General features: G+C 35.9%; 1 protein-coding gene across 21 annotated transcripts in view; it reads left to right on the top strand.

Moving 5' to 3' along the window:
* MYCBP2 (MYC binding protein 2) overlaps window positions 1-24,724 on the top strand; it is a 169,986-nt gene that overhangs the window by 63,447 nt on the left and 81,815 nt on the right. For 18 of the 21 annotated variants that reach the window (XM_033514209.1, XM_033514187.1, XM_015622763.2 and 15 more), the window contains 14 exons: window positions 4,516-4,635; window positions 5,367-5,448; window positions 11,311-11,428; window positions 13,807-14,011; window positions 14,369-14,522; window positions 16,841-17,013; window positions 18,106-18,231; window positions 18,327-18,454; window positions 20,067-20,158; window positions 21,005-21,139; window positions 21,219-21,302; window positions 22,584-22,680; window positions 23,434-23,626; window positions 24,242-24,516. In XM_033514209.1, coding sequence (XP_033370100.1) covers window positions 4,516-4,635; window positions 5,367-5,448; window positions 11,311-11,428; window positions 13,807-14,011; window positions 14,369-14,522; window positions 16,841-17,013; window positions 18,106-18,231; window positions 18,327-18,454; window positions 20,067-20,158; window positions 21,005-21,139; window positions 21,219-21,302; window positions 22,584-22,680; window positions 23,434-23,626; window positions 24,242-24,516 — 1,982 coding nt within the window. Of the gene's footprint in view, window positions 1-4,515; window positions 4,636-5,366; window positions 5,449-7,396; window positions 7,521-11,310; window positions 11,429-13,806; window positions 14,012-14,368; window positions 14,523-16,840; window positions 17,014-18,105; window positions 18,232-18,326; window positions 18,455-20,066; window positions 20,159-21,004; window positions 21,140-21,218; window positions 21,303-22,583; window positions 22,681-23,433; window positions 23,627-24,241; window positions 24,517-24,724 lie in introns of those variants that run through there. The other 3 variants (XM_033514216.1, XM_033514221.1, XM_033514222.1) reach the window with 3 other exon arrangements.

The following is a 24,724-nucleotide window of genomic DNA, read 5'->3' on the forward strand; positions in this document are numbered from 1 at the left end:
ATAACTGGGGATCTGAGTAAAAAATATTAATGAAAGTCTGTACAATTTTATCAACTGCAGAAATGAACTGAGTAACAATATAAAACAAAGTAAGCTTCTTGAGCTAGCTAAGATTCAGCAGTTTGAATGCCACCTTTATCCTGTATTTGGAAGTAGTGGTAAATGTTCTAAGGAATGTGAAACAAATATCCTGAAAAGGACAAAGACTTGATGAAGCTGAACCTGCATGGATGGAACAAGATATAGGTCAACCATTTTGCAAGTACTAAGACAGAATTACCAGATGTTCAAGAAAGCTTACTTGGAATTTGCTTTTTAATATTTTAGCTAAGATACCATGTGAAGGGCAGAGTAGTTTGAAGCACTCATTGGAGTGATCCAGCTGACAGTGAAAACCTACATGTAAGGCTAAGTTTCTAATTAGGACATGACTTTATCACCACTTCATTGTACATGTTATGTACTTGTAGTTCTGCATATCATATTTTACCTATAAGCTCAAGTAAGCTCCGTATCAACCTCTCAAGCATCCAACAGACTGACTTTTTTTGCTGCCCTCAGGATGGATGATTTTCACAGCCAGGGTATATTTCTCATACCCCTGCACTGTAGCAATAAAATTGATTACAGATATTTTAGCTGCAGTCTGGGGTAGACAGCCAGGAAGCTGGAGGTACAGGCTGATTTGTTAAAGCAATGTTGTAACATCTGTGAATTAGATTATGGCATTCAGAACACCTTGTGAGGGTTGGACATCACAGAAACTAACCAGTAACTTGACCAGTATGCTTTATCTGGGTAATTGCTTCTGAACAGAACAAAAATTTGTTGGCATATGATGTGGTCTGAAGAGACAGTTACTGTAAGAATTTTTACTGTACAGTCATATTCCATGAAAGCTTTTCATCTGTGGGAAGAAGACATGTATTTAACATCGTTAGAAGTGCTTTTTCTGTCTTTCAAAGATGGATGGTAAGTGACAAATGGAGTATCACCACCCTTACTGCTGGGGAACACTTAACAAAATGCTTTTCCTCCGGTCTTGGCCAAGCAAGGGTCCACAGTGTTATTCTGTAACGATGGTGGGTTTGGGATTTTTTGCCAGAAGAAGTCTCATTTAAAGCTTATCACTTCACTTGCTATTGGGACTGAATGAGCTTTTCCTTTGTTCCTGGAAAGGCAGTGGTTTTTGTGGCAGCAGTATGAGCCAAGAGAACTTTTAAGCACATTTAATGGAGGAGGAAAATTGTCTTCAGGAGTTAAGAATTTTCCGAGTGGTAGTGGGGATTTATTGGTTGCATTTGCAGTTCTTTCTCTTTCCTTCCCCAGCTTTGAGATATCAAAGATGAGAACCCATCATTATGAAGTTTTTCATGGAGCACACCCCCTCAGTGTTTGACAGCAGGAAGTACTTCACAGCTTTTCCTTGGGGCTTTCTTCTCTCTCAGAGAGATGAAGTCAAAGTTTCTGTTCAGTGGTACTCCAGCTGGATTACACTGGACGTACTAACTTGCTCTGCTTAAAGGTTCCATGCATCCAACAAGAAGAGTTACTGCTTCAGTAGGCTTTTTATGCTTCCCTTTCAGGAACAGTTATTTTAATATTATTTATAATGAAATGAAAAAGTGCACAATTGTTTGAAGAAAAAAATGTGTATCTTCCTAGTTAACAGTTGTTCTTGAGACATGCAAATATGCTTTCAGAATCCACCTTTGGAAACACATTTTTTTAAAAAAATTGACCGTTTGGAAGTAATGGAAGGAAAGATGACCAAGTTTATTTGCAGCCTTATTTCGAAGTGTGAGTTCTTCTAGCCAGTACTGCTGGAAAAATATGATAATGTATTGGCCATGTAATGGAGTAACAGATAAACACTGTAGTCCAGAAGTACTGCTCTAAAAGTAATAATAATCTATTTGGCTTTGTGTATTTTGGTCAAAAGACATTTTTTTTTCCTAAACAAGACTAGCCATTTTAGTTGCAAGGGTTTTGTACCTAACCACAAATAAATTATCAAGTGCTTACCAAGTTTTGAAGCTCCAAACAATTCAAAACTCTTGAGACTGTTACTAACCATGCAAAGAAGGCTGAGGGGAATTCCATTTTCAGTTAAAAAAAAATCACACTTGAGCAAAGTAAGATACATATGACAGTTGCTTCTATTCCTGCCTTATTAGTGCTTTGAGAAGTTAGCTTTGGGAATCAAAAATGACAACTTTGTATAATTTTATGCTTTAAAATAAATTTATTTCTCCAATAAGTATTTGAGACTTGTTTCATGTGAAGGTACTTGTCTCCACATCTTGCACACTAATATTTAGTATTTCCTCAAGGGGAGTACAGTGCTATGCTTTCATTTCCAGCTTCAGAGAAAATGAGGATATATCTAGAATCAGGTTTTATTTAAGGTAGTATCACGTATTTATCAGCTGGGAAAACAGAAATCCCCAAATTTTTATTAGTAGTTTCTGAAGCCCTTTGGAGCAGGATGTTTTTCTTACAATGAGGTAGAAAATGCACATGTGCCTCTTAAGTTTCTGCAGATCACTTGATATGCTGCTGTTTGTTACCTGTCCAGAAGACACCCTCTGCTGCATGTGGCTAATGTGACTGCATAGGGTGGTTGCAGGATGCCCAACATACTTCATTGGAGGTGCATGCAACCATGACGCATTCTTACTGGACATGTGTATTTCTGATATGATTATTCAAGTGCATTTACACAGTGAGAGAGCTCATATTTTTCATTATTCAGCAGTGTCTGAGGGAGGAGTGAGACAGGGGCCACAGTAGGCTTCCAGAATAATCAGCTGTTTTTCTGTGCCTGTCTGAAAAACTTGCATGAAATTGGGAAAGAGTAAGCAGACTGCTTTCTGAATAAATAATTCTGGTGGCAATATCAGCTGCTAAAGCCACCTCCTGATTACTTTTGCACAAAGAGTTTAATGCAAAAATAGGCATAAAAAAGTTCAAAGGTACTGTATTTGAGAAGCAGTAGAACTTAAATACTGTGAACTGCTTAAGGAAGAATTGCAGAACTAAGAGGGGGTTGTTGTTAAATGATGGTTCTGTCTCCTTATATTTTCTTTTGTTATTAATACCAAAAAAAAAAGCTGCACACAGACCTTCAGAGCTATTTCTTCTAATTTGTGTGTGTGTACACAACCTCAAAAATCCCATGCCAATTCTGAGAGACAGGATTTTTTGATCACGTCTCCATTTCACACATATCCAGCATGTAGTGCATATTTCAAAGGGATGCTTTACCCATGCTTTTAAACCTAATTCTTCAAAACCATTAGTACCTATACAGATGTGAACTACGTGCAGATTAATGTAATTTCTATACCTAAGTCATGACTAGAAAATAGCTTTATTCTTTGAACAGTAAAATTTTTTTTAAAGCTGGTATGTAATAAAACTCTGAAATTACTGTATCAGCGGTTTCTCTGCAATTAAAAGAAAATTTTGAGCAATCTGTATAAAAGCAGAATTATATTTAATTTTTTTTAAGTCTGTAATTGCTGTGCTTCACACAGAGAATAATGAAGTCTTGAAGTTCAGACTTCGTTGGTGATTATGATATTCAGGAAAACACATAGAAATTCTAGGTATAGATCAAAATTAACAACACACTGAATTCTCTGAGCAGCAGTTGTTTCCCTGTCTCAGTTTTGTTACTAGAGCAGTACTCAGAATTATTACAAGAGAGAATGTGCAGTCTTCTATGTGCAGTTATTTTTTGCTTCATGTATTTCTATCATTTATATATGCTAGATAGAGTATGACTTAAGTTTCATAGATGATGGAAACATTCTGATTTCTGAAGAAGATAGTAGCTTGAAATAAATTTAAGAATAACACATTACACTTCAGTGCTTTTGTCCATTGTGGAGGCAGTTTGACATTAGGAACCAATAATGTGCTTCATACTTATTAAACACATACATGCTTACTAAAGGCAGTCACAGAAATGTCGTCTGAAAACGCATGGAAGCAGACGTGCTCTTGGTGAGTTGTCTGCTTTGTTAGAAATGAGCTGTGTAAGTGATTGTCAGCTACTTAAAACAAGGGGCTCTGTGACCAACTTGGAGTCAAGTAAACTTTGAGTAGTAATTGGAAAAGGTAGACTAGGCTATGCCTGTTGAGTTTAACTGCAGGGCTGCAAATTTAATAGTGCTACCTTATTGAAAAATGAAAGTGATAGCTGTTAAGCAAAGCTTCTGAAGTTTGAATTTTCTGTTTTGCTAGTTCTTTTAGTCTGCTCTTTGAGATGTTTCTGCTTGGAGGATATTTTCTAATGTGTACCTTTATAGTAAGTTGTTTAAAAATAGTTTGTCATCTTCCACATCTGCTTTGATATACTGCATTTTGAACTGTCTCTTTTGCTACTCTGAGTTCTCTCTTCTACCTTACAAGTGGTGGGGTGGGGAATTATTTACTATTCTTGTTCTATTCATTCTTCTAATATAACAATTAGACTGCATAGGATGTAATTGTAAGTTTTGTTTATAGATGGAAGTGGAGAAAGGGGTGAGAAGGATGCCAGCAAAATCACAACATATCCACCAGGGGCTGTCCGCTTTGACTGTGAGCTGCGAGCTGTACAAGTCAGTTGTGGATTTCACCATTCAGGTAAAAGTAAATTAATGTTAGTTACAGTACAGATTTTTTTTTTAAGGTTGTCAAATGTGTCTTTACTGCTTTGTGTTCAGTTTTTAATATTGGATGCATGCAGGAGTGTTAAAAGTTGAAAATGTAGGAAGGACATTTTGTAGCCTACTACACAGTCATAGAAACATACAGTATCTTCAGTTAAAAGGGACCTATAAGGATCATGGAGTCCAACTCCTGGCCCTGCTCAGGACCATCACACCATGTGCCTGGGAAGTACTGCCCAAGCACTTCTTGAACTCTGTCAGGCTTCTGTGACCATTTCCCTAGGGAACTTACTGCATTGTCCAGCTACCCTCTGGGGTAGCTGAACCTTTCCTTAATATCCATCCTAAACCCCATCTGACACATTTCATGCCATTTCATTACATGCTCTAAAGTAAGATCACCACCCAAATCTCCACGTCACCTCCCTGATTCCAGCAGTGAAATGCAGCTCACTGTCCTTCAGCAATGAAAAGTACTATAAGTATTATATATTGGTTACATCACAGCTTGTAAGCAATTTTGGAGTCAGTTTAAAACATCTGCAGCAGAGCTCTACTCCTGCATAGAGTTGCTAATTATGGTGGATTGTGGAATCTGGTCTGGATCTCTTACGAATCATTAACTGCTACTCAGAGGGGTAACCAATACTGGCACAGTGCCATATCATGTGTATATGTTGAAAAAAATATTTTGCTGTTTTTCAGTGGTTTTGATGGAGAATGGTGATGTTTACACATTTGGATATGGGCAGCATGGTCAACTTGGGCACGGTGATGTTAATTCCAGGTAAGGTGGTAATCAAAGGATGTGATTGTGTATTACTGTACTGATGCATAAGTTTATTAGGCTAAATTTCTGGTTCTCTGTAGCTAGCAAGTGTGAAAATTCGAATATAGACCAAATAAAGTGCTCTTGTTCTGTACTTACTCCCCATAACTCCCTGAATATAGCTACAATAACAGTACTCTTGTACTGTATAAGTAACTAATTTAATACATGAAAGCTTCTGTGCATAGTTATTAGCATTGCTTTGATAAGAGAGATTTCTTCTGTCTCTTTAATTCTCCCTGCATATATGAGAATTATCTTGAAGTCTTGTTAAGATTTCATTATTTCTGTAAAATATTACGTGTACAATAATTTAAATATGATATTGTAAACCTAGATTAACCTGTTACTTTTAAATCATTGGTAAGAGTTCACAGAATATTCACAGAATCACAGAATATTCTGATTTGGCAGGGACCCACAAGGATCATCAAATCCAACTCTTTAAGTGAATGGTCTGTATGGGGATCAAACCCACAACACTGGTGTTACTAGCACTGTGCTCTGACCAACTGAGCAAATCTCACTTTACTTATGATAAAGTCCCATTTTTTGCTCATCAGTCATCTTCCAAATGAAGTCCCTAAGCTTTGGTCTCAGCTGCATTTTGTAGTTGCTTGTTTTGGGTGTTGGCAGAAGAGTGATGTGTGCTTTCTCTGTGGTCAGTGGAAATAGAGAAGTCAGCAGAGCATGGAGAGCTGTTTGACTAACAAGCTACTGCTTACATGCTTTAGGTTTTCTTAGTAGCCCTGTAAACTTGATCTCGATTGACTGCAGTGAGAGCATAGATAATTAAATATAGATGTCTTTAATGTGAAGCTCAATCTCACCCTTGGCTTATGCTTAGAGTCTCATTTATACATTAAAGTAAATAAAAAAAATGTCCTGCTAAATAAGAAAATGTGATTTAGGTCTTTGGACATGTACTTATGCCATGTAATGCACACGATGGAGATTTCTGTAGTAGGAATCTTTGAGACTTTGTGTATGTCTAGAAATGCTCAGTATCCTTATGTGAAAGGCATACAGAGCAGAACATCCGTGATCTGTCTTCAGTTCTCTCATTTCTTCTGTAGCAGTCAGGTGAAAATCACTGAACATCTCTCCTCCTAATCTCTTTGGAGGCTTCAAAACCCTTTCTTTTGTCAAGTTCCTGAAGAAATCATCATCATCTTAAAACTTGCATTGGATTCACTAAGCTAAACGGGGAGAGGAAAGAAAGTATACTGGAAATACTACCTTGTATTGGCTGCTTTGCCTGACAGTAGTCTCTGAACTGTTAGCCCTCCTCAGTTTGCAGTAGACTGGTGAATACAGTCTGGGTTTCTCTCTATCATAGAGTCATATCACAGACAAGTACTTTGTTTTTCCTTCCTGGAAATTCTTGGGTATTTGTTCCAAAGAACAATGGCTTAAACTAGAAATTCAAGTTGCTATTAGAATAAGGCTGGTGTCTGTCTCAAAGACTGAAGAGGTACATACAGCAGTGGCATTTGTAACTTTATATCACCTGTTTCCAACTTTGATGAAATTCTTGGCTATTCAGAAAGTTTTGGAGCTATCTGCTGTATTTGCCAGTATTTCAGGTGGTAAACCCTACATCTGTTGCTTATTTAGATAGAAACTGGATGAAGACCAATAGTAGTTCCAAGTGAGATCCTAAAGGAGAATATGAAAAATCTTGTGCTGATGGATAGTGCTTGACCAGAAGTAGAAGCTGAGGAGGTGCAAGTGACTAGGTACAGACCTTTCTATCATTCTACATCAGACTCTAGAAAGTATCTGAAAAAAGCCTTGAAGAAGTGTGAAGTATGTCCTATGCATGAGAACTGGCTATAGTACTATATTGCTATTTAGCACCATCATTCAAATTATAATTTCTTCATTGATGTACTTCTTTTTCCAGCTTTAAGTAGAGATCTCTCCTCTGTCCTCACAGTAAGGGATTCAGAGAAGGAAACAGGGAATCCTTATGCAGAGTTCCACCTCAGTTGGGACGCAGTGGTGCTCAGATGGCCAGCTCCTGCCAGGTCAGTGGTATGTCAGTCATGCAGTGTGTCACATTGCCTGTATTGACCTCAGGAAGAGCATCATCTTCTGAATGCAGGAACTGATACTTTACTGTATTTCTTGGAGAGAGAGAGAGAGGAGAGAGGAAGAAAAAAAAGTAATATTTAGGCATCCTTTCAGAGACTTTTATCTTGCAGTGTAAAGCTTTAGTAGTGAGACTGTTTTTTAAAGTCTTGAAAATGCTCAAGTATTTTGAATTCTGAACACCTGTTCAGACATGCCTTTCTTCTTAATTAAGGGAATTCTGGACTCCTCTGTTAGAATATTATAAACATCACAAATTTCTCCTCTACTTCAGGAGGAATGAAGTAGATTATATGCCCTATCGGTAAGCTGGAACCATTAAATTAGCCTGTGTAGGCTTTTTGTTGTAACATCCAGAGTGGCAGATGTTGATGAGCTATTCACTACATGAAAGATTTGTCAGTCTGTGCTTATATTCTCCTCAAATTAGATGCTGGTGAATTAGAAACTCACTGGAAGCAAGAAATGCTTTGCAGTATCTAGTCTTGGTGAAAAATAGCATGTATTGTTCTCAGGTAAGCAAAGGCCTGTTTTTTTGCAGATGCTTCTCTCAAGAAGCTGGAAGTTAAAAGTTGAGGAACTTTCTGTTACTGTTTAAAATTTGTCTGCTTTTTTTTTTTTTTGTACAAACTTGACTTCAGCACTCCAGTAGCAAGTACATGACCTGGCAGTCAAACTCCAGAAATGGAATGACTCGAGTGATACAGTCTTGATAGGATTTTGCTTCCAAAGGTTCAACAGTAACATAAAGCAAAATTGATCAGACCTTCCACAGATGGTCAGCTATGTTCCACTCAAACAAAAATAGTAGAGACTGTATCCTATTAATAACTTCAGGTGGAAAAAAAAGTGTTCCATTATCTCTGTTTGTTAGGGCCATGTTTCTATATATATTTTATGATTATTTTGCTCCAGTGCTGGAGTGCAGGTCATATTTACATCTTTTCACCAAATTTCCTCTAAAATGCAGTAATTTCTAAAATATAAAAATTTCCATTTTCTCTGTAATGAAGTTGTCTAACTCTGCTTGCAATGGACAGAAGTTGCTGCTGGTTTCGTCTTACCCACTACACAGTAACACCTCCCAGTGAACCCGTGTTAACAGCACCACGGTCAGCTGCCCCAAGTGACATGTTTTGGGGACCTGGCAGGCAGCTATTGGCAGCATAAGTACCATGGACAGCAATTGTTGGAACAGGTCATGCATAATGAATTTTCAAAGACTACGACTACTGTCAGAAATGCTTACCCTTGGGGATGGAAGAGGGTTTCCATGTGGACAGCCAGAATGCCTCTGGACCTTCTTCAGGATCCTGAGTTAGCTGATGCATGTACATCTCTGTTCAATTATTTAGCAATTACTACTTTTACCAAGGGATCTCAAGTTACTTTCTCTGTAACTGAGGTTGGTCTTTCGTGATTGACCAAACATCCTGTGGCTTTAACACCAGCGTCTTTCTACTCCATCCCAGAGCAATAGTTCTTGTTTTCTTTGATCCAGATGGAGAAACTTCGGTTGTTAAAACTTTGTCCAGAGTCTCTCAGACTCTTCAGTATCTTTTCTGAGCTTTCCTGTGTTGAGTTTGAGTTGGATAAGGAAATGCTCAACTGTATTACAGGTTTTAAATTCCATGTGCACTAATCAAACTGGCTTACTGTGTTTTTTGAAATTCCTTTTCCTTTTATGAAGTGAAAACTAGTTTTCTGCAATTCAAGTTTATTTTATGATGTAGTTAAGTTTCTTATTTTTTTTCTGTTCATTTCTATATGAACTGATAAGCTGTAGTTGGCCATTCCAAAAGCTGGGTGGTCTTAATGAAAAAGCTGTTTAATAAGATAATGTATTTCATCTCTGTACATTAGGTGCTAATTTGATTTTGTTCTGCTGTTGCCAAGAGACTATCAAACACAGTATTCATATAACATTGCTGATAGATTCAATTGGAAAGCTAGAGAAATAGTTATGTTGATAATAGCTTAGTTTTTAAGCATTAAAAAGATGAAATACTATTTTTTTAAATAAACATATGATTGATAATTCCATGCCTGCAGCTAACACAGTTTTGAGGGAGAGGAAGGAAAACCTTATGATAAAATACTTCCTTTTAACAGGAGTACTTTTGGATTAGTTACTAGTTACATTTTACTTACATTTTGATGTCTTTTTGAGTTTCATTGAAGTTAATGAGAGACAAATGTGAAGTTGTTTTTTTTATTGCATCATTGGTGCTGCTAAACTTTGCTCTGTCTTTGTATGATCACAGTGATGTCCAAATCCATGTGTCTATTGACCAATAAAAGCATCTAAGTTTGTCATGTTGTACATTCTTTACTTTTTATTCTGCCCTTTAATCCCTCCATCTCCACTAGTCAGTGAAAGCTGCGTTTACCACCAAAAAGTACTTTTTCTGTGTACCTGTGTTAGTCTTTCTTCAGGGTCATCAACCCATCTTCATGCAACTTTCCTCTGTTCTGCATTTTCATATGTTCACATCTTCCCATCCACCTTTTTTCTGCTGAACATGATGCTTCACCTTCCTCATACTTTCTTGACTTCTGTTTTATCTGCTATTCAGCCAAAATCAGAATGTTTAGATGAATCATCTTTTAGCACATCAGCTGCTAAACAGTCACTAGGTAACTATGGACTGGCCTTTTTTAATTCCAGTATAAAACAACCTGGTCTTATTTTAGTTACCCTACTTTTGAAAGGCTGTGTTTGAAAGTAAGTTCACATAGTGCTGTCATCCTCTGTATAACTCTGAGCCAGTTTCTAAACATAAAACTCAGTGGGAATAGTTTGTTCTTCACATTCACAGTCTTCCTAACTCCACAGGAAATATTAGTTCTAGGTAGACATTCATTATGGGATTCAGAGTCTTGTAGGTTTCTGTTCTCTTTATTGGGATTGAAATAAAATTTTAGTGTCTCATACTTTTTATCTTTTGTGCTAGCTCTATTCCAAGTCATCAATTCAAGTTTTTTTTTCTTTTCTTCTTGAACACCCTGTCATTTTTTCCCCCTTCATTTTTACTGAAATGGAAAGTTTATTTTCTTATGTCTGTCCATATTTGGGAGACAAATGGATTAGACCTTTTCATGTCTCTCTGGAAAATAGTTTAGAGAGGTCTTTCTTTATTGAGTCTGAGTTTGATGGGAGAGGAGCTGATAGAGAAGAGTAGACCTTTACTTCTTTTATAATTCCCTAGATAGTGGTCTTGAGAGTGCTGTAGCAATATTGTTTCTGGTAACTGTATGAGCCATATAAGGCTTTGATTGCTTCTAGAGGTTTTTGAAGTACTTAAGTAGAGTTCTCAGAACATATTTTACTGCTACATTTCATTGCAATGTATTTTATATTCATTTATTCATGTATTTTATATTCATACAAAAATACATACGTGTATATGTTATTGTAGCTGCACAATTGTAATTCTAGACTTACACATTAAATTAATAAATTCTGATTCTATGTAGTTTCTGAGTTTAACTGAAGAGAGGGTCCTTGATCTGTTTTCCTGTAGCAGAAGCGCATAAACTTAACTATCCGGTGCAGTCTCTCAAACCTGTTAGTTTAATATGCAAGGTGTTTCTTAGCTTTTGTTTTCTATAGTGTGTGAATCTAGTGAATGTATTTCACAGTGATTGAAATACTTACAATACTAATGTATGTTTTAAATGCTGCATGACCATGTATTGATATAGAATTAATTTATTTTTATATAGGGGATGTCCCACTTTGGTGCAAGCATTACCTGGTCCTAGTACACAAGTTACTGCTGGGAGCAACCACACAGCTATTCTCTTAATGGATGGCCAGGTTTTCACATTTGGAAGTTTCTCAGTAAGGAAATGTTATTTGCTTATGGGAATAAGCTAGTAGTGTTAACGTGTTGTTCAGAGACCTTTCAAGACTGCTTATACTTGTTCTTACAGAACTGTGCATGACTTCTGCATGTCTTGAATGCCTGTTATGTTTTAAAATGTAGCCTTTAGGATTTTTCTGGTTAGAAAAGCAAAATGCCAGGAATTCTTGGTTTTTTTGGGTTTTTTTTAATGTTTTAATGAAGATGGTGATTTAAAACAGTGTTATAAAGTGCACCAGTTTTCTCAAACTCTTACTGTTTCAAGCTCGGTTCTAAGTGAATGTTGCTTATTCTCTTACTTGTCTCCTTTAGATAGAAAAAAGTGTCCTGGTTTCTTTCATAGAAACAGCAGTGAGTTGCCAAAGCTCTGCCTACACTTGAGGGGAGGGGTTATTGCTCAGTATAACACAGCACAACTCCAGTAGTCTTCTTTCATATCCACATGGTGTATATTTTCCCATGTCTGTGTGGAATCCTTTCTAATATTCATTAAATAAGCTTTTGAACATTGTTTACTTCCCTTTGTGCCTCTTGCTGTTTGCAAAGATGCCCCTCATAATGATCTCGGCAGAATCATCTGTGGTTTCCATGTTCCCTCTAATGTTTTTATTGGGATCTTTTTTGTAAAGTGTAGAATATAGGTATTCAGCTATTTTTACATGCTTTAAAAACTATGTGCTGCCAAACACAACAGAAGTTTCACCTTTTGAAATCTTTTTACTCACAAAAAAATTTAAATAAATAAAAAAAAGACAAGTCTGAAATCTTGGAAGAAGAAAGTCATAGTTTGAATTAAAAGTGAGTAATATTGTGTTGTTTTTCAGACTTTAAACAAGAGGTTTGGTGTTTGTCACCAGCCTGTCAAAACTGACATGGACGTGTAAAAGTTTAAGCTTTGTTGTCTTGCAGTGAAACTTGGCTTCTGAAAAACCAAGTTAACTCTCAGAAATGGAGTATAAAAGCTTGTCAGTTGACTGAGGGTTTTTTCCCCTTGCTCTAAAAGAAAAAATAAGTTTAGGCCATAGTTAGACCACTTGATTTTTGTGTCTGGTTTTAATATTGTAGTACTGGAAAGTTTGCTGAAAGCTTCATAAGTCAAAACAAAATCAAAACAAAGCATGTTACTTGAAAATGTCTTCACTTGGTTTACTTACATTATTATGAAGTAAGAAAGATGAATAATGTGCTGAACAGAAGACATTTTCTGCATATACATTTTTCTTCTCTCTAATCATTTCAACTTCATTGGCATGCAATGCATTTTCTCTGCCTGGGGGAGGTAGATAGAGCATGTGCAGGTTTCTGGCAGCAATTCTTTCTACATGCTTTGGTGCAGTATAATGCAAATAATAACCAAATAATACATGTTGGTCCATCTCAGTAACTAGTTGTACATAGAGGTAAGGCCCTAGATTTCCAGGTAAGTGTTAACAAGCATGTGCGGAAGTACTTGTGGAGCACTTCATGCTTTTTTTAGTTCAAGTTTGATGTGCTAATCAATTTCTAGGTACTTGTAAGAGGTATTTGCTCTATAAAACTTAGTCCATATCAGTTCAGAGTTAAATGGAATTTGGACTGTCTATCTGAATATATCTGAATCTATCTGAATATAGATTTTCTTTCTTATGAGTCTGTTCCTTGTTTAGAACTGACATTAATCAGATATTGAACATTGTAGGAAAATAATACTTTTATATTTGATTCTGAAGATGGAGGGGGGGTTATCCATCATAGAGAGCTTGAGTGGTGTTTAATAAAAACTTTAATCAAAAACCTAACTGAAAAGGAAGTAATATATCTGTCAGTAACTCATTCCTTGTTGTTAAGTGTGTAACACTTCGCTTTAGAGCAGCCATTGTGTTTTGATGCTATAATTTCTAATGTCCCCCGCCTCTCTGTTACCACTGTCTGCCCAGCAGCAGCCAGGGAGACAGGGAGATAGTTTAGCTTATCAAAGAAGAACCTAAAAACAAGCTCTTTCCCTTTGCTGAGATGGCAGTTTCAGCTTTATTTCTTAGGATCCTTCAGAGTGAGGTAGCAGGGGGGAAAGAGGAAGAGGTATTGATAAGCACTCCTTTTTGAAGACAGGGGGAAAGGGGTGGAGGGAATTCACACAACCAATAAGGGGAACTGGGGAGAACAAGATGGGGAAAGAAACTTACAATTCTACATTTTTGGGGGTACATTTTTTGGGTCATACCATTTTTCCTAAGTGCATTACAACATTTTGAAGGCATTTCTGTGGTAAATTCTCCTCCGGCTCACCTATTTTGTGTGATGGAACTATTGAAGTAATTTATCCATCTTTGAGAGTTACTGTTACAGTCACCTACTGATTCTTACATTCTTTCTGCAGAAAGGTCAGCTTGGCAGACCAATTCTGGATATGCCCTACTGGAATGCAAAACCAGCACCTATGCCTAACATAGGCTCCAAATACGGGCGTAAAGCTACATGGATTGGAGCAAGTGGCGACCAGACTTTTCTCCGGATCGATGAAGCTCTCATTAATTCTCATGTGCTTGCTACATCAGAGATATTTGCAAGCAGGCATATAATAGGCAAGAACTCTTCTATATTATTTTAAGTGTATATAGAAGTACTGGAAAAGAAAGTGGGTTCAGTTGTGTAAACAATACAGGAGCAGCTAGTCAAAACAGTGGATGTAGGGAATGAAAATATTCTGGCTTTCTTGTTTTACTGCATGTGATGATCCTTTGTTTAGAAAGATGGTTTTTATTAAAAATAATAATGTGAAAGTCTAACTTTCACTTGAATTTAAATCTTAGTACCATTTATTTTTTTGTTGTAGCAGTATATTCTGTTCTTCCCTGCTGTATTACATGGCATTTTTTAAGCATGAAGCATTATTGAGTGGAATCTTCACAATTGTTTGCTCTTTTTGCTCCCTGATCTAGGTTTGGTACCAGCTTCAATATCAGAACCTCCTCCTTTTAAATGTCTTCTGATAAACAAAGTAGATGGCAGTTGCAAAACATTCAATGATTCTGAGCAGGAAGACCTTCAAGGTTCTGGTGTGTGTCTGGATCCTGTCTATGATGTTATTTGGAGGCAAGTGTGGATTATAGCTATTAAAATAGTAGTATAGAAATCCTTTTTAAAGTATTTTGCAAGGCTGGAGTTTTGATTATACTTACTTTCCCTGTAAATGTAAAACAATTCAGTCTTCCATAAATATTTTTCACGTTTTTTGGATGGTTTGTTCAAGTAAGCCCAAAACAAACATGTTCTCTTGCCTTATTTTTTAAAGTCCTTTCTTTTTGCATCATTCTCATTCCAGTCTAATAATATGTTGGGGACTGAAACATGTTCTGTTTCTTTACTCTCTTTATTCCCTTTCCTCCGTCTACTTAGTACTTGACTGAATGATTTCCTTGCCATATTCAGCTGCTGTATGTGTGTGTTGTGAATTGTTGTTTTTCTGTCAGGCATTAGTGGTTAAGATCACTAGAGAAGGGGTGGAGCAATGGTGTTCTTTTCAGTTCTGACATTTTGGGAGGTCAAAAGAAATGTGTTTATTTAGATGACATAGACATTCAGACCAACTGTATTTATTTCAGTCTTTGGAGTCTTCGAGCAAGTGTAGATAATAAGCCTTTCTTCCAACACAGAATCATATCTAACTCTTCTACAACAATTTAAAAGCTATGTTAGCTAGGATTTGGAGAGAAATCTGAACTTCTGAGTTCAAGAGCTTGATGGTTTTTAAATTGTTTGAAGACAAAACAAGTTAAAGTGGTGCAGGGAACCAGCTACGCAGTACTCATTTGGAAAAGATGGTGTCTCATAGGATCACGTCTTTAAAAGCTGCTTGTATCCTATTTTGGATGTCTTCATCCAAAACTGAGATTCAGGAACTTAACAGCCAGTTAACATTATAGCATGTGTTTGCCAGTCATGTTTCTGTATGACACAGGAAGTACCTTGGATGGTTATAGTTCCGCATTTTGCTAATCTCAGGGTTGTTTAAATCTCACCAGTTCAGTTCTTAGTCTAATTATGTTTAGATTAGAAATAAGGGTATTATGCACGCACATCTCTTCGAGCTCTATATTTTCAGCATGTTTAAATCCACTGAAAGACTCAATGTGTGAAATAAACTAGTTATCAATGGCCATGGGAATGCAGCAAGTTTCAGGGGAGGCAAGGTAATGATACTCAACTTGAAGACAATAAAATGGTTATTCAGCTTGAGGAAGTACAAAGTCACATGTTCAAGATCATGGGTAGACATGAACTGAAGTATTTTACTGCCTAGCAGTATTTTGGGGACTGTAGAACTAAATTGAGAGCTTAAATACTTCACTGAAGTGTGGACTTTTTGAGACGGTGCAGATTTATTTCTCCATTATATCCCATTCTTGTTCAGTAGAAAATACTAAAACAGTCTGAAGAAGAGACATGTTAATAAATATGCCTGACAGTAGTTAAATACTTGGTATATTATTATTTCTGGACATTTTAATTCATGCCTTTTTAAATTATGGATTCAGTTTCTTGTACAGAGACAGCATTCTGATGATGTGCTGCTTAAACATTTCTTCAAAGCTTTGTGACTTAATCTCTTACGGAAATTGAAGTGTTCATGGAATGTCACATTGCGTGTATAAATTTTAATATTGCTAATATGTTAAAATCCTGAATATATTTGGTGCCCTTTCATATTTTTAGTTAAACTATTTCTTTGTCCATTAGATTTTTAAAGTGTACCAAGTGAAAACTCCTTTTGTGCTTCTTCAGAACACCCTCATAGACCTATGTCATCTTACTGTTTCTTCCTTTTACATAGTGGTTTCAAAGATTTCATTTTCTTTTTCTATGTGTTAATCTATATTATAGAAAGTCTTTGTATTCCCTTGTTTATGCTGCCCTTTTTAATAATCCCTTAAAAACTCATGAGACGATGTTACCCATTTAAAAAAGCCCAAACAAAATATGTTGGATTCCTCAAGATTTTTTTCTCTTATTTGAAGGTAAGCCTTTTACTTTCGCTTGGCATCTTTAAAATTTTTGAGCACATCTGCCATTCTGTTTAGCACTTTGCTAGTTACTTCATACTTCTTAATAGTTAATACTCTTGTAACGTTTGTTAGATTTGAGAAATGTCTTAATATTTTCTGAAATTTCTAAACCCATAGTATGGCTGTTTAACTTAAAAGTATAAAAATAAGTTTTTCTATCTTTTCATTTGCTGGAGTGTTAAGCTAGTTAAGTTTTCATGTATTTGCAATAGAGGTACTGATTTTCAAGAGTTTATACCAGCAGATCTACGTTTTACATTAAATATCTTAAAAATCTAATTATTGGGTAGGTTTTGTATTTTTTCAGTAGTTGAAAGATTTTGTTAATTCTGTTTTCTCTTGCCCTAGGTTTCGCCCAAATGCCAGGGAACTGTGGAGTTACAATGCAGTAGTTGCTGATTCCAGGCTTCCCTCAGCTCCAGACATGCAATCCCGGTGTAGTATTTTGAGTCCAGAACTTGCTCTGCCAACAGGTTCCAAAGCTCTGACCACCAGATCTCATGCAGCTTTGCATATTTTAGGTATACATTTATAGCTGATGAGTTGGAGGCTTAGATGAAATAAAGTAACATAACTTAATGTGTAAACAAATTATAATCTAAAAACTTCTGGTGTTTTTCAGTTAAAACTTTACTGTAGTCTTACACCATTGCTCTTAACTCTTACAGTTTTGTTGATGTAGTTATCTCCTGCCATCTTAAGGATGTTAGAGGATTTTAGGGTTCTAATGGAACTTGCTGTTAGATGCCTGCATAATAAAGTAAGAGTGCTTCCTAGATGATCTTTTTGGTCAGTCTGCAAAGTAGTCAGTATTCATAACCTGGAGTCTCAAAAAAACCCCACCCAAACCTGGAAAAAGTATTCTTCAATAAGTTATTTTAAAGTAAATGCAGCATATAAAATTAAAATATAATCTTTGCAGTTTTGTATAATAAGCCACTAAGAAAATTATGATTTCCTTTGGTAGTTTTTTTGTACTCTAAAAATGCAAAAATTAATTCCACTGTGTTCATGTATAAGTTGGCCATATGCAATGTACCCAGTACTTCAAAGCACAGCTTTGGAAGTGATTTGAACTCACTTGTCCACTGATTTTGAAAAGTCGTCTGTTCCTTGACCTGCTCACTTCATTGTGTGCTAGAGATGTGATAACTTTCAACTTGAGCAGTACTTTTTTATGTCTGAGTCAAAGCAAGGCATGTTAGGTACCCATGTGTATGAAACAAAACACCTTTTGTGAGGCATTTGAAAGCTGTTTATAATTCAGTTCCTACTTGAATTCTTTCTGGGTAATATTGTAAGTCTTAAAAGGAAAAAAATTGTTGCAGGTAGTTTATTTGCCATTGGAAAAGTTGCAAAGTAGGTTTAATCACATTTGTTTGTTATTCTGGATAATAAATTAAATGAAGTTGATCTTCAGTAGCAAGCCTTGTGATTCAGCAGCAATGACCCTTGACCTAATCAAAACTATAAACAACTCAGTAGCATATGTGTGGTTTAGGGACAAAACAGTTAGATTGCTTTGATTTTCTTGACTAGTGTTCATTTCCATTTCAATGATTATAATCAACAGTGAGAAAATTTGGCTTCTTTTTGGTTTTGCTTTCTTTTAGGTTGCCTTGATACTTTGGCTGCTATGCAGGACTTAAAAATGGGTGTTGCAAATACAGAAGAAGAGACTCAAGCAGTAATGAAAGTTTATTCTAAAGAAGACTATAGTGTTGTTAACAGATTTGAAAGTATGTACACACTAAAATTTTGTAGCACAAGCTGATCAGCTTGCAGAACAACAGACTAAGATTAATTACATTTTTGATGGGGTTTCTTTCTGCAGGTCATGGAGGAGGCTGGGGTTATTCAGCTCACTCAGTAGAAGCCATCCGTTTCTGTGCTGATACAGATATATTGCTAGGTGGTCTTGGTCTTTTTGGTGGTAGAGGCGAATACACTGCTAAAATTAAGGTAGGAGTTTTTGTTTTGTTTTAAGCAATATTATTTCTCAAAATCAGAATTTCAATGATGCCATCTAAAGCCATACTTAGTTTTATTCCTTGGTGAATGAGTGGTTCACTGTATGTGGAAAGCCTGTAGCCACAGTATATGAAGTAGAGAGCTGAGAATTACCACTCTTGCTTTTCATGAGTTGGCCCATTCTTACGTTCACTAAATGCTGTGCCATCTTAGAGATATCTTGGACTGGTATTTTAGTGGTCTGAATGGTTTTGTGGTCTATTTACACAAAGCTCCAAGGTCCATCAGCAGAAAATTGGTGTTGTGGGCTTCAGGTTAAAATGGCATCCTGTGTGCTGGATGAGGGGCTGTTCTCGAAAGCAGAAAAAGAGTCCTTGTCAGGAGCCATTGCTTTCCTCTTTCCTTGCCACTTCTTTCTCAGACTGTTGTCTGGATAGCTTCTGGGCTGGGATTCCTCAACAGAGGGCAAATGGCACCGAATACAATTAACTCTGTGATTATAGGGTGGAGCATGTGTACTGGTTATTTTAAATAAATCTGGCTTTGGATAAATAAACCTCACAGAAACACACACTGTGGTGTAGGAGCTCTGGTTTCGGGGATGTGTTCTCTGCTCCTATATTTAATAAGGATTTTGGTAAAAGATGATGTTTTATCTGAGATTTCTGTTAGATTTTGTATATTCAGAATATGTTATTGTTGTTACTTGTTATTTTGTGGGTTATTGAATTTTCTTCCTCTATTTTCAGATAAATAGGTATCGATGTTTGTTCTAGGGAAATGGTTGACACACATTTAGCAGTAACATTTGCATAAGTCAACAGGAAATCCAAAACAAGTAGTTGCACTTTATTGTAGTTCAACATAATGACTGAGAATTGCAAATGACTACGTACAGCCAAGAAATGTAATGTTAGTCATGCCTTTTAAATACCAGAGATAATAGTGTTATGATAATACTTTAATATTATATTTTCAATTTGTTTAGGATTAGCTTATAGCCAAAATAAGATTTGCCAGTCCTGGCAGAAATAATCTGTGTATTGAGTAAGTGTTTACAAGAGAAATCATAGAGATGTATTGTGGTCCTTTTTCAAAATCATCAAACCATAGAAATTATTTTTAAGTATGAAAACAAAGTTCACTTAGGTATCATGTTTTGTCCCAGTCACCCACTGTTTATAACACTATTGACTGTCTCTGCTAAACTGTCAAGCTGTCCCTTTCCAGAGAAGCTGAGTATATCTTATGTTTAGGTAGTGCATTTCCATCGGTGATGGAAACTGCAGCTTGTGCCCAACTTTGCTTTATTTAGATGCTCTGCTTTTGTCTTGTTTGCAAGACGTAGGGAGTTAAAACTTAAAAAAATATAACTGGACCATTTAAAAATATATCTGGACCTAAGTCTGGGAGGTCAATGTCAATTGCTGTTTCTTAACAGTTAATACCTGACTTCTAAATGGGATTTTTCCTGTCATTGATATTTAGTAGTTATTTTTGGGAAGGAAGAGCCATGATTTCCAGAGTGCCAGACAAGAAAAAGTGGTATTATGAGATTTCTAACACCTAAGACATAGTTCTACCTGTTTTCTTACTTCACCAGTTGTTTGAATTGGGTCCAGATGGGGGAGACCATGAAACAGATGGAGATCTCCTTGCTGAGACAGATGTCTTGGCATATGATTGTGCTGCCAGGTAAGATGTTTAGCTTGATCTTTATTTTTACTTCCCTGTTCACATTTTAGTATTACTTTAAATATCAGTAGAGATGGTCTACGTCATTAGAATTTTGTAGCAAATGATGTAAAACACTTGAAGTGTGTAGAGAAATAGTAAAACACCAAATACATCCTCAAACCATTATGGTATTTAAATTAAAAGAAGAAAAATAATCAAATTCTTGCTCTTGTATAAATGCAAGTCAAATTCCATCTTAATGTGTTGAGACCACAAGACAAAATACTGCAGCAGCCCTTTTGTGGATATGGTCGTGTTAACCATGTCGTAGCTGCTTTTTCATTCCCTGGAATGAAGTAATTTAAATTTCAAATGATACATGATAAACCTGAAAGAATTAAAGTCTTACATATCAGTCCCCTAAATATATATTCTATTAATTTCTTTAATACTTATTGTAATTACTAAGAATTTATGTATAAATTCTTGTAATTTACAAACATTTTCTGAAATCAATTTTATGTAGTACTTTATAATTAATACTTTTCTTGCAGTGTTATATATTAAATGTAATCGGGTTTATGTGTGTTAATTTAACTAAATGTCTCCTTACTCTGTTTGGTGTTGATATGATTGTTTCACAATTCAAGATCAAGCACAACGTAGGCATTTGTGGGTCCATCTGAATTATTATTTTTTAATTATTACAATATTTTTGGATTAAAAAGTTTGGGTTTTGAATATAAATAGATTCAACTTAAAAGACATTGAGATGTAATGGTATTAACAAATTACACCCTAATTATAAGAGTTAATATAAAAAATAATTCACATCTAACATTTTGCAAAATTTACTTCTCCCAGAGAGAAATATGCAATGATGTTTGATGAGCCAGTACTCCTTCAAGCTGGCTGGTGGTATGTAGCCTGGGCAAGAGTGTCAGGACCTAGCAGCGATTGTGGATCTCATGGACAGGCCTCTATTACTACAGATGATGGGTATGTCTTTTTTCTGTATTTTTTATTGAAAAAGAGCTCTAATAAGACTTGAATAATAACTGAGTTATTTCTCTTTCAGTGTTGTATTTCAGTTTAAAAGTTCCAAGAAATCAAATAATGGTACAGATGTGAATGCAGGGCAGATTCCGCAATTACTATACAGGTAATACTTTAACCTCTGGAACAACTCACTGACATTTTTTTGAAGAGAAGTATTAAATTCATTATAACTGTTGTTTGAAAATATTATTGTATTAAGTGAAGGAAATCAGTTTCTGGAAAATGTAGGGGAAACTTTTGTGTCTTTGAGAAAAGTAACGAAATTGTACCCACATTTACTTCCTTGCTATTTTTCTTGCAGTCATCCTGTGTAAGTCTTGAGATTTTCATTTACACCCATAGGACCTCCTGATTTCATATAACATGAGTAATATTTTTTGTTAGCTGGGAGGTGCTCTATTTGGTCACCCTCAGTTTAGGAGCTGTATACTCTTGAACAAATGATGTTAATGAAACAAAGCCAAAATCAACAAGGAGCTGTGCTTTACAATGAGTTACAATAAACTTATCATTGCCATGGTAAATGTTACGTGTTTTAATAATCAGGAACTCTTTCACTGTGTTGTTGTATATTTACAGATTTCCTCAGATATGACATGTCCACATGTCATCATTTTGTCTACACGACATAATTTTTATATTATGTGTATGTAATTGCCCCAGCCTCCATGCTGATTCTGAAACTCAGAATTCTTTCATACCAGTTCTCTTGCAATGTCCTTTCTAAGCATGTCCTTTTCAAAGTTCCTTCGCAGAACAGCTCACTTCTGCCATTAAGCTCTCTGTCCATAGATGCCCTGTCCCTCTAGGTTCAAGTTTCCTTTTGATGTATATGAAGTCCTGGCATGACAAATCTGTCACTTGAGTGATTTCTATGGAGAGATGGCTGTAGCCAAAAGGCAAACAAGTCTTGAGGCTTCTGAAGACCAATGAGTGACACAAAAGGGAAGGTGCTGCAGTGACAGATGCTGTCTGTATTTTTAACCTCTGCATATATTTTGTCTTCACAAAACCAGTATTCTTTTAAGGAATAACATTTCTAGTCTTGATGCCATCTGAGGAAATAGAGTAAATATTTGTAATAATTACATTTAATTAGATCTCAACCTAATTTTCAGTTGTCTCAGGACTGTCAGTTGAACAGAATTCAAGATACTTAGTTTCTGGTCTAGAATGATTAGGAAATTGGAGAATGTTTGTTGAAATGGAACATTTTTTTGGATAGTTAAACTTTTTCACCTTGTTTTTTTTTCCACACTTGAACAATAAAAACAGTAAAAACTACAAAAAGTAAAAAACTAAAACAAAACACCAAACCCAACCCAAAACTCTACTGAAAGTGAAAACTGGAGATTTCAACTAAGTTCTAAAATTGTTCTTCCAGGTTGCCAACAAGTGATGGCAGTGCATCCAAAGGAAAACAGCAAACCAGTGAACCTGTACATATTTTAAAGAGATCTTTTGCCAGAACTGTCTCAGTGGTGAGTACTACCAAGAATCTTCAGTGTTTCCTGAAAGGTCATCAGTGGTTGGGAAACTGAAAGATCTAGATGTGGAAATAATGGTTTTGTGCTTCCTTTCTCAAGGAGAAGTTAGGCACACTGATAGAATATTTTATTTTTTGACTTTTTCTGAAGATTTTATTTCAGTGTTCAACAACAAATACTTTTAGTTTGTTTTCTGAGTTACAACTATGTGAAATTATTCACCACATACAATCATAATAGGAGAAACAAAACTTTGGTAAATACTCAGATTTTTGTGAACTACCTTGTCCTTCTCTGTTAGGCTCTCAGGTACTGTAAATATCATGTAGTGGCCATGATCCTGCAGATCATAACTGTTTAAAAACAAAGAAGAAGACAGGGCTGAAGACATCCCTGATAATACTTTTTGACAATAATGCATTATGTCAAAAGTAGGTATTATATTCTTCTGTAGATAAAGCAAGTAAATTATACTGGAAAAATCTCCATTACAGGTGAATACAGTTGTTAGATCTTAAATAAGTGAGAGGCTTCAACACATAGTATTCTAGTGCATGTTTTAGATAGATTTTTATCATGGTATTGCAGTGAAGTGCCCCATGCATTCTCAGTGTTTTTTTTATTTGCAAGCAAAATAGGATTTGTGTTGCATGGTAGATGGATGGAGATCTAAAATGGATGCAGAACAGTAATTTCTTGTTTTTTAATACTAAATCTGACTTCGGTGTCCTTCATACCCTGGAACAGGAATGCTTTGAATCTTTACTGAGCATTCTTCACTGGAGTTGGACAACACTGGTGCTAGGAGTTGAAGAACTTCGTGGGCTGAAGGGTTTCCAATACACTGCTACTCTTCTGGATTTAGAAAGGCTGCGTTTTGTGGGCACTTGCTGCCTGAGATTGCTGAGGGTCTACACCTGTGAAATATATCCAATATCAGGTATTCCTCTCAGTTCACTTGTTTCATATTTATTAGCAAATAATCTACAGGATATTTATGATTTGATTTAAGTATTCATGTATAAAATAAATTTGCTCATAGAGATATTTTTATTGGAGCAATTAAAGACTTACTTTCAGAAGCAGGAAATTTTCAATTGTCTGCATAACTAAGTATACTAGTACTGCATGGTTACATTGTAGCCTGTGTGTTTTCAAGTTAATTTCCTGTTTGATTTGTCAGTTGGGTTGTTTTGGACTATTTGTATCTTCTTTTTTCCCATTGCTGTACATAGGGTTTGCTGTGGTGGTGAGCACAGTGTGAATTTGAGATTGTATTTTGTTTTTGTGCCTGTACTTTAACAATGCTCATTAAAATGCAGTATATATTATAAAAGACCAGAAAAGTGGGAGTTTTTAATGCTCATGTTTCTTTGATAGAGTTTAACACCCTTTCACTGTTTTACTTTTGGAATTAACTTCTCTGAATGTAGATTCAACAACGTTGCTAAATTCTTTCTTTTTTTCTGTTTATCTGTTTGCATGGAAAATGTGCATTTTAACATGAAGATGTTTCATTATCGTACATTTAATGTTTGTTTGTGTAATCTTCCAGCTACAGCAAAGGCAGTTGTAGAAGAAACCAGCAAACTAGCAGATTGCATTGGAAAAACTAGGACCTTGCTGAGAAAAATTTTATCTGAAGGAGTTGACCATTGCATGGTGAAGTTGGACAATGATCCACAAGGATATCTCAGTCAGCCTCTCAGTCTGTTAGAAGCTGTTCTTCAGGAATGCCATAATACATTCACAGCTTGCTTCCATTCATTCTATCCAACACCAGCTCTCCAGTGGGCATGTCTTTGTGACTTGCTGAACTGTTTGGACCAGGTACATTAAAATGGCACAAGCAAATATTACAGCTTAGCTTGCCCTTTTGCTCAAGTTGAAGTCAAGTAATACTTAAAACTGTTACTAATTTTTTTAATTTATCCATATTTGCAGCATGAGTTCTGTTGTGTTTTGGATTTTTTTTTTTAATGACTGGGAATTAGATTTGTTTCTGGTTTTGTTCATTTGGAGTGTTCTCTAAATGTAG

Source organism: Parus major, chromosome 1, assembly GCF_001522545.3.
Source record: "Parus major isolate Abel chromosome 1, Parus_major1.1, whole genome shotgun sequence".
Taxonomy (NCBI): Eukaryota; Metazoa; Chordata; class Aves; order Passeriformes; family Paridae; genus Parus; species Parus major.